General features: G+C 33.7%; 1 protein-coding gene across 1 annotated transcript in view; it reads left to right on the plus strand.

Annotated features, from left to right (window-relative positions):
• Positions 1-6,909, plus strand: part of QKI (QKI, KH domain containing RNA binding) — a 155,180-nt gene extending 148,271 nt beyond the window's left edge. The window contains 2 exon segments of the mRNA NM_001003021.2: positions 2,652-2,726; positions 6,790-6,909. Coding sequence (NP_001003021.1) covers positions 2,652-2,726; positions 6,790-6,806 — 92 coding nt within the window. The 3' untranslated portion in view covers positions 6,807-6,909.
• The last annotated feature ends 3,797 nt before the right edge of the window (positions 6,910-10,706 follow it).

The raw sequence follows: 10,706 nt of genomic DNA on the forward strand, positions 1-10,706 counted from the left end.
ATTAGGAAGACAGAAGCCTAAAGTTTGTTTTATTTCAGCCTCTCTTAATGGCTCCCTTTTTAAAGAATTGCACCTTAGGTGTGCTCAGATTCTCTTTGGTAACTCAGATTCACTTTGAGTAAATCAGCTATGAACACTTAAACGGAAAGTACTTTTCACTTTTGACATCACTGAGGTCGTTCTGAGTTTGGCCTATCCCCTCCATTTGCTCCACTGCCCACAGTTAGATTCCTTTCGTCTCAGGGAATTAGTTGGTTGTCATCTAAATTTTAAATTTCTGTGTGGAAATATTTTGAGATCTTTTTTATAACTGCTGTTATTGTCTGTGTGTTTTCTAATATTTGTGATCACGTAAATATGAAAGAGACCAGGTAAATTAGTTGGATTCTTCAGCTTCTCAGTTTTTCTCTCTTGAAGTTATTAGTTAATGTCAAACATAAAAGAAATTCCTAATTTCAGTAGTACAGTATGGAATTGATAAGTAAATACCAAGTCACTGTTTTAGAATCACCTTTGAGGCAAAAATTAAGATCATAGTATGAACGCTTGGTTTTACATGAACAAAAAGTGGTGTGCTTGAAAAAGACATTACTGATGCCTTTTTTTTATAGAGTGGATTGAAATGCCAGTCATGCCTGATATTTCAGCCCATTGACTTGCTGGATGAAGGACTAGAATACAGCAGCTGTTATAACACGACCAGTCAATGTGGGACAAACTGTTTCCGTGCTGCCCCTTTGTTTTACCAGACAGAATATGAATACTTTTTTTCCTTGAATTGTATATGACCTTGGTGCTGCATGCATGCTGTTGACTCTTAGGACTTTGATCTTTTAAGGTTTTTTTTTTCCAGCATTAATACTGATCTATAAAAATTTGAAAGTCTTTAATGAACCCGGACACTAAGATTTAAACTTGAAAATTCATTGTTCAATTAAAGAAAGCCACAATGCTCTGTATGTTATCTGTGTGTGTGCATGCACTCAGGTGCCTTTTGTTTCATGAGCAAATACATTTTATTGTACATGTTTTCCGTTTTATCTCTAAATCATTGTATAAAGTATCATAAGTCAGAATTTATAGAATTGTTTATGAGAAGCTTGTTTCTGTTGCACATTTCTTGAAGCATTTTTAAAATAACCTGTAACCTGTAACCTGTTTACGTCTTCCTTTCTGTTAACGCTCTGTCTTGTGGCCCCATGCCTGCTCCTTTCCCCAGAGCTCCTCTCTGCTGCACGCACAGCGTCTGTTCGAGGAGTTGGTTGCTTCCTGCAGGGCTGGCACTCTTAGCCACCAGCTGCTGTTCCAGCACTCTCAATGCAAGATCTCGCTGATTTTGCCTCGTGGAATTCTACTTGTATAAGATTAGTTTATCTAAAATGAAAAAAGGGGTGATGGACCAGTTTACTGCTTAGAAACAGCAAGAGGCACTGCAGTTTCTCATTTTAAGCAATGTGTTTTTTGTTGTGTTGGGAAATTTTTATTTGTAATAATTATTAGACTGACAAATTAAAAGCAAAATATATACAGATACCTAATTGGCATTCATAAAATGAATAATAGTACTAAATGATCAAAATCCATTATCAATCCTGTTTCTCGCTTTGCCACCTAAGCAGTAAAACGTGACATTGAGCACTTAGAGAACTGAAAAAATTATTTCAAATTCCTAAGTTATAATAAATTTGCACACAGATAACATGCATGATATATATCAAGTCTCACATCATATTATTTTAAAATAAGCAGTGCCCTTCAAAACAGATGCAGACATGTGTGTTGGTGGTAGTGAGGAGATTGGTATTAGCATCAAATCTTCATTGATGACTAATTTTTAATTCCCTTCCTTTTATCTTTAGGTATGGCTTTCCCAACGAAAGGCTAAGAATTCAAGAACGGTCTTAACTGAACCCTCATCAGATCTGAATTTAACAAATGCTTAGTCTCAGCAGCCTCCGGGGGTGGGGTGGGGGGGAAAGCTTAGCCTAGCAGTCAGTGACTTACTTGCACTTTTTGCACACTGATAGAAAGTAAAAGTATGTTATTAATTTGGTTTAGTCTGTAATCTTACAAAGTAACGGTAATTTATAAAGGAGTGTATAGTAGTATACTGACTGCTAAGTGTACTATACTGTTTGCTTTACTAATCACCTAATTCATTGCAGTTCATACTTATTGACTCAAAGTTTAAAACCACAATCTGTAGGCTTTAAGAATTGCTTTTAAACCTTTTTAAGTGATAAACTCTGGAAGTGGTCTTAAGGTTAGCAAATAATTGTCAGTATTAAACATGGCATTATTTAAGTGGTCCTGCTGCAAGAAAGGCACTTCAGTGAATATGTGACTAGTAAAGCTTAAATATGTTTGGATCTAATAGAATTCATGAAATACTGTAACTTGGGATTGTGAATGAATGGATAAAATAGGTTAAGGCCAAGATGTTTGAAATGAATGCAATATTAATAGACGCATATATACACAACATACTATGGTTAATTTTAAAACTACTGTGCCTTAACGTGTTTCTTAAAATGAAACTTTTGTAGTAAATGAACATTTGAAATCCATTTTGATAAACCTGCTGTTAATGTTTGTTTTCTTTTCCCTTGTGAATGTTTCTAACTTTGTCTTGGTAATTGCAATTTAACTAGGTGCGGTGGCTACTAAAGTTCGAAGGCACGATATGCGTGTCCATCCTTACCAAAGGATTGTGACCGCAGACCGAGGTTAGTTTAGTTCTGCAGTTCTTGTTTATAAGAAATGCGTTTGGTGTCCATAAAATTTGCAACACCACACCTGATGGAAAAATATAACTGCTTACCTGCACACCATTTCTTTTCTTTTTCTAAATTTGTCATAATTGACAGATTTAAGGGTTGGGATTTTTCTTTTCTTTCCTTATCTATCTTTTTCCTTTTCTTTTCTTTTCTCCCCCTCCTCCTGCCTGTTTTTGTTTTTGTTTTTGTTTTGCTCCCTTCATATTTTAACTTATTAAATCCTATATTAGTATGTACTGTGATTTATTCCTACTAAAACATAAATTAGTCCATTTGGGGAGCTAGTAAATTGTGATATTGCCTTAATTATTTTTCAGTCATAATTTTTGCTAAAATTTACCTTTTAATTGTTCTGAAAAATTGGGTTGGTTTTGCAAAATGAACTAAGCGGATGGTGCTTTAATGAGAGAAGTAAAGGAATATATGCCTCCTGTGTCCTTGTGGAGAAAACTGAAGATTTAGTTTCCATTTTCCTTTTTAATAAGATATTTGAGCCACTGTGTAAACATGAGGTTATACATGTCAAGTACTTAGCTGAAATCAACAAAGTAAGGACTGTGAAGATAACTTGATGCAGTTGGATTTTTTTAAAATATAAATGAGAAAATCAATTCCCTTTTATTCTTACATTCTCTTGCCAAAATGGATCCTTTGATTTTTGTCATTTGCTGCTAAAATACATTATCTGAAGGTAAACTATCTCTTAATGTTCTGTGGAGACATGAATCCAGCTTTGAATATTTCCTCTTTGACTAACCTGTGACTGGAAAATAAGTCTTCATTTTTCTCCTTTTCAACATTTGTGATTTGTGTCCTATATATGCCCTTGGACCCTTTTATAAATTATTTATGTTTTTGAGGAGTGATATTTTCGGTTTATTGACATTGAATTGCTTTCTAAGTTTGTCATCACAGGGTAAGAATCCAAAGCAAGGTAGAAAAAGATTTTTATCAAGCTTTTATTACGGCACATTTATTACTTAATAATTAAATTGATTGAAGTCTCTAATAATTAGTGGGAAAAGTGATGGAATTTACACTCCTGTCCTCCATCTTCTATGAACTTATGAACGACCTACCTGCTTCTCATGGTTCTCCTGAACACTGATGGTAAATAAATACTGGACACAGCTGTTGTCCACATCAGAATAAAATACTTTCCAAAGACGGTGATGATATTTATTTAGCATCATACATAATTAAAGAGCCTTGAATCGAAGACATGTAACTAATGCATATGTTACTTGTGATTATTCAGTGCACAAAATAATAGGCCCCAAGCTCAGTGATGATCTGTGACAATAATGCACCTTGTAGGTGTGTCCTATACAAGTGTATGCATCACCTTCTTGCAGAACATGTCTCCTAGTGAAGGAGGTGATTTTTTTAAGTCACTTTAGATTTAAGGAAATCAGATAATTCCATGAATAATTTGAAGCTTTTTTTTTTTTTACATTGTTAATGTCTGAAATAGTTTGAAAGAGTATTTTAAAGTAGATTTTCTTCTATTAACCTTTCCCTTCCTGCCCCTTTTAGGAGATTTTTCATAATTTTGTTTTAAAGCAATAATAATTGGCTACTCAATGCTGCAGTGCCTTGAGATAGTTGAAAATATTAGAGAGATTTTATGGTGTTTGGAAATAACAACACATTCCATGCATGGCTCTTTTGTAGTTATATGTGTTTTTGAGTAGTCTTGTCACTTTTATTCAAAATGCAATGTCAGCAAACCGAAATGCTACCTTTTTTATTTTCTTTAAAGAACAGAATACTTGTATACTGCTGTTACTATCACTGTATGCACTCATTGGGTCTAAGAGAGATGTCTGAAGTCCTTCATTTAAATTATTTTATGATACTACTGTTTTCTCTAGTTTTGAGGTTTTTTTTTTTTTTATTTTTGAAGGGAAGAATAATATAAGCATCCATTTAATGCAAGGAAACTCAGCCCTTGGACATATAACCATGTAATCTTTTATAAGTATTTAGAGTACTGCATGGTTGACAAATATATCTAGTTCTTTACTAAAAATAAACCCACTTCTACATCTATTTCAAAACTGAATTTGAAGCCTGTAAAAGACCAACTGACTTTTTAGTTGTGATGAACTATTAAGTGATTTTGCACGGTTGACACACCTGTGTGTACTGTAGGAGGCCAGGACTTGGCAGAGGATGTGTTCTAGGTGTACTGGTATATATATATAAGTGGTAGTTTGCATTGTTTATATATTCCACACACAAAAAAAGCATAATCAGAATTTTTCTGAGTACTGATTTTATAAAAACCATCATTTACCTAATTTGTATAAGAAACTTAATACAATTTTAATCAAAAATTTAAGTAATATCAAAAATGCTTTAAGATTCTGTATTTCGGGAGTACTTCCTGTGAAGTGGTATGACTACATCGTGTTAAATATTTATTTTCTTCTTTAATTTTGGAATAGCAGTTTTTATTTTAAATAAAATTCCACTTATTTTTTAAAAATTCAGGGAGGATTTGGTCACATTGAAGATACAGTATTTTTGTAGTATTTATAAACTATCCTAAATGATAGACTCTAGAAAGCATTTTTGTTATATGAAAGTAAACCAGTCCATTATATAGTTCATTTAAAATAACTCTGTGAACATTATACCTACTGGGTTATGATTTATGAAGTGGCATGGAATCTACCTTTGCACTGAATAGTTTTCATTCACATCTCCTCTGCCTTAGTCACAATGCCAACAGTACAGAAAATTCTATCAAACCTCAGAATATAGCAGAAATAATTAAGCTGTTGAATGAGTCTTAAAAATCATACTACTGTTAAGTGGACCAAGTTTGGTGAAGCAGAATGTGACAGAGGTTGATTATAAGGAAGGAACAACTCAAGGACACTGGGGACGATAACTTTCCACTTGAGAACTACTTTATGTTTTACTGTAATTTTTTAATTTTTTTTTGTTCTGTTTGTTGTTTTGCAAAAGAAAATAGTATTTACAGGTGGCTTCTTTTAAAATATAAAATATAAAGCAGGAATGTATATGAAATGTCAGATTTTATTGTATTTGCAGAGTATTAGCTTTGAAATTGAATAAAGAAAGCTGTTTGTAGTTTTAAAATGCCTTATTGGTATCAATTAGAAATTTCTTCTATTTTTTGATGTACTTAGAGCTTTTTGAGTATAGAATTTTAAATGGCAGGATTTTACAGTGTTTACATGCAAGTGCATTTTATAAGTGTTCTATATGTGTAAAATAGTATTTTCAACTGGAAAGTGTTGGCTAGCGCAGAAGGCCTGGCCTTTTTCTGGTTCCCATGATGTTGCCTACACTGCTAGACTACAGTTTAGTATTGCTTTGTATCATAAGGCCAAGAAATTCCATGTTGTTTGTAAATAGAATAATTGAAAAAGCAATAAACATTTATTGAACAAAAGAAACCTTGTTTGGCCCAGAGTTTATGTTGAACCAAATTGTTCACAGAAATTTAAATTTCTTTAGATTCATTTCTGTTAATCATCAGTTATTAATAATCACATCCATCATTAATAGTTGCTTTAATGCTTGCATCTGAGAGAATACTAATGCTTAATAGCAGTCAGACACTGATAACTGCACTGACTGTTCCAGAATTCTGTATATCAAACCTATTCATTGTTGTTGTTCTCCAATTTCCTTCATTGACTGCTACTAACTATTAGTTGTTAGTTGTATTTTATTTCTATTTTTTCTTGTTAACCAGTTTTTTTTTGTTTTTTGTTTTTTGTTTTTTTTTGTGGGAGTGGGCTCTTCTTCATTTGTTCAAATCATGATATGAAACTGTCATGATTTTTATTGTATTCTGTAGATGGTGTCAATCAGTTTGTCAGAATTAAACATGCTTTTTTTTTTATTAGTTGTGATTAGTTTTTCATGTTGTCATTAAGCCGTCACTAGCTGAAACTAATCTCTTCTCTATCTTTTCTTTTCTTTTTTTTTTTTTTTTTTTGTTTTGTTTTGTTTTTTGTTTCTAACCACCCAGCCGCCACCGGCAACTAACCTATGACCTTCTGACCTCTGAACTCTTCACCCAATGATGACCTGACCATGCCTGCCTGCTGATCAGTTAACTGGTAATCGCCTTTGCTTGCCTGTCGTCAGTGCAGCGAGCTGAGGCACTTGTCCGTTCGTCTTACCATCTAACCAAACAAAAGACAAAGAAATTGTTGTCCTCCAACTCAGCTTTTGGTTTTTCTTTCTGTTTGGGTGAAAGTGATTCTAGAACCTGCACTGAATAGTAGTAAAGCAATAAGGCCCAATTCATCCCACAGCACTGATCATCTTTTCATGTCCTACCCTAAGCGAACGGTAAGAAGGCCTCACTTCAGAAGGGGAGACAGATGGCCCTTAACTACTCAGTGACAGAGGCAGTTACTGTGAGAGACTTCTAGGAACCTTCTTCTCATAGCGAGTCACAGCTCTCTGAATGTACTGTGTGATGATGCATCATGCATGAACCTTTGGTCAGGGATGTCATTGGTGAAGTGATTTCAAAAAGTATTCAAAATTTGATACGCTCTTTAGTCACTACAGTGCCCTCAAAGGGCAGAAGTTGCAGCCTTTTTTATATTGCCTGCCAAAATTTGAAGTATTAGAAGTGTGCCATGAGAGATAAAACAAGGAATTTTGAGAAGTAATGCAAAGAACAAAACTGCAACACTATTTTTAAAAAGATAAATATCTGAGTTAAAATTACTGAACCTTTATTTTACAACCTCCTTTAAAAAATATATGAGAACAAGGTACATGCATTATGTGTCACATTACTGGGCAAACTGTTCAAATATTTTTTTTAAACCTCCCTGTATAGAAAAAAAAATCATTAAGGATGTAAAAGCCATGCTTGCCTATTTGCTGTATACATGTAATGAAATTGTAGATAAAGTGTTAGTGCATTGAAACAAATGAACAAAAAGTAGATACTTTTACTATACAAGGGTGCTGGTGCAGAAAAAATATATATATTTTTGGAAATGTAGCATTTTATACTTTCAAGTGTTATAAAAAAAAAAAGAAAAAGAACAAAGAAACCCTTTATTTCATTAAATGATTTTTTCTGGTGGTTGTCAAGAAACAAAAGACCAAAAGAGCCTTTTTGTCTTTCTTTTTTATTTTTTAAGTATTGGAATAAGTCTAAAGAAAAGAAAGTGCCTTATTTTCCTTCATGGTCATTTAGTCAAGTGTCTTGTAAGATCAGCTCCTCCCTCAGAATACAAGTTAATGCATGTTACTCAGTCGCCCGCCCAGTATGTGAAAGATTTGAGGGGAGACAAATGAGTTGATGGTTTGAATTATATGATTTTTGCCACGTTACCTTGATACAAATTTGCCAAATCTGATACTGTGAAAAAAATTTGATAACTTTTCTAATGTCTGACAAGTTTTAAAACATCATTCTTTTAAAATCATAATCGAGTGCTTTTGGTTATTGTGATATTTAATGTTAGCCCACAAGGTTCTGAGATAAAAAATTATGTGTGATCTGAACATCAGTTTACAGACAAAAGTAGAACTTTATTTTATTCAGAGAAAGAGGAGTGTGTTGCATTTTTTCTTATTAAATTGGAAATAATAGTATTCTTAGCAAGCTTTTTCACAAAAATGAATCTTTGTGATTTTCATTCTGGATAACAGTATTTTTTAATGGCCCAGATTTAATCAGACTGCTTTCTGCCATACCAAATCACTTGGGTAGTCCATTTCTTTGGTGGTTTTAGTAACCTAAGTCTCCCCCTCCCCAACCCCAAACCCCACACTTTTTTTTTTAACTTTAAGAAAATGAGAACTGGCAATAATTGTGCATATAAATGCTCAACTACATATGAGTTTAAGTTTCCAATTTCTCATGAAATTCATTTAGTTTGGCAGTTGAAGTGATTTGTGCACAGAGCCAACTATATCTAAACACTTAAGTAAATAATCCTTAACTGCTCAGTACCGGATGTGGCAAATATCAAGTGGCAGTGGATCCCCAGCTTATCAACTCATTCCCTCTTGCATACCTTCACAGCTTCACAGTCAAAGGTCAGCAGTAAGCTCAGTAAGCACCTTCGTGGTGACCTCCTCCATCATCTTGTCTCACTTGGAAACCGTTTTCAGTTTATTTACTATGCAATAGACATTCATTGTTTTGTATTCAGCTAGCGTTGGTTTAATGTGCCACTGCTTTGTCTTTCTGTTACACATACAGTTGTTTTGATTTATTTACAATATATGCTGTGCCATTTTGATTTTTATTTTGTTTGGTTGGTTGAATAAATTTGCGACACTCGAACACTTGAGGTGATAATAGTTTAACAACAGTACCAGTATTTGATCCAGTTTCATCTCAACTATGTTATACCTGGACATTTTAGATGTTTATCAAAGGTCTTTTATGGGGAAGAAAGTAAATGTATGAAATAAACGTGTGACATTTATGAGTAATGTTGGCTCTGAACAAACTTTTGAAAACTTAGTTGATAAAATTTTGGATCAACTGAAAAAAAGCATGACTTTTGAAATCTCTGAATGCCTTGGTTCTCAGTATTATCATTCTTTATTGAATTTATTTCTTATTAAAATATGTAGTTTTTAAGACTTCTTTTCTGACAGTATTATGTAATTTTTTAGTGTGGGTAGATGGGAGTGTCGCTTGTATGTTACCGTACAGCTGACATGTATTTTTGTCAATTCTTTATTATCTTAGTAGTTTCATGCTATGTATGTATCATAACCAACCTATTGCCTATGAGAAACATGTAAGATAATGTATTTACAGCCATTGTTACAAGTTTATAATGTATTTTTCTATCTTGTTTTATATGTATGTTATATAACATTCAAAAAGAATTTTTTTCTTGATTGAGAAAAGGATACAAAATGCAGAATCCACAATTTTGATAACTGAAAATTGCCAATTGTTTTGCAGTACTTTATTATATTGGGTGTCTTGTCTTTCTTGGGCTTTTAGTTAGCTAATGAATGAATACATTAGACACTTTTGGGTTTTAGTTGGGATTTTACATAGCTTGCATTTTAATTCTTTGGTTCTTTGCTGTTTCTATTAACCCATAGCATTATTTTAATAAATGTTATAATACCAACCTACTAACTCTGGACTATGTCTGTTTATTAACCTTTACGTGTTTAATTAAAATAAACAAATAAAGAGAAAAGAATGTAAAGTCTTGAGTTACTGGACTAACCCTGAAGAACGTGACCACAGATAACATAGCGTGACTTGTTTTTATGTTGTTTGTCAGCTGACAATTGCGCACACTACTGTTAAAATGGCTTTGGTTATTCTGGCCTTTTACCTTGGGTGGGGCGGGGTAGGTGCCAGTAGAGATGGGAACAAAGTAGCATTGGTTTGAGGCAATCTTTTCTAGTCTTGCCACTTGCCTTTCAGCCTCTTGCGTTACTAATTTCACACTTTTCTTATTTTTCCTTCTCCAAAATAATCACTGTCTGCTCACAGCATAAAGAGTAAAGAGATTTGTTGTGATGATATACCCCCCAAAACCAGTTTGATTCTTTGTTGAACCATTTCTTTTCATTTCTATTAAGTATTTTATGGTCACATTATAAAGCAAAGAATCTGATGAGGGTTTGCCTTTATTCACATTTGTGTTTTAATTGGACATTTTTCCTTTATATAATGTTGAACTGTTTTAGTCACTGTTCCTGTTGGGGGCGGGTAGGGTGGAGTGGGGGAGCTCAGCCAGGTAAAGCCAAAGGTAGAGTGGCTCTGTTTCTCATGACAGTCCAAAGTAAGCCATTTATAATGACCATGCACCCCACTTCTCTGCTCTCATAACCCCTGGTGAGAGATGAGACCATATCCTTGAGTTTTCTTGAGGTGTTCTTTCTCTCTCACCCTCTTCCAAAATACAGCCAGAATACTCCATTAATACAGAA

The sequence above is a fragment of the Canis lupus genome, chromosome 1 (assembly GCF_011100685.1).
Source record: "Canis lupus familiaris isolate Mischka breed German Shepherd chromosome 1, alternate assembly UU_Cfam_GSD_1.0, whole genome shotgun sequence".
In the NCBI taxonomy this organism is placed as follows: domain Eukaryota; kingdom Metazoa; phylum Chordata; class Mammalia; order Carnivora; family Canidae; genus Canis; species Canis lupus.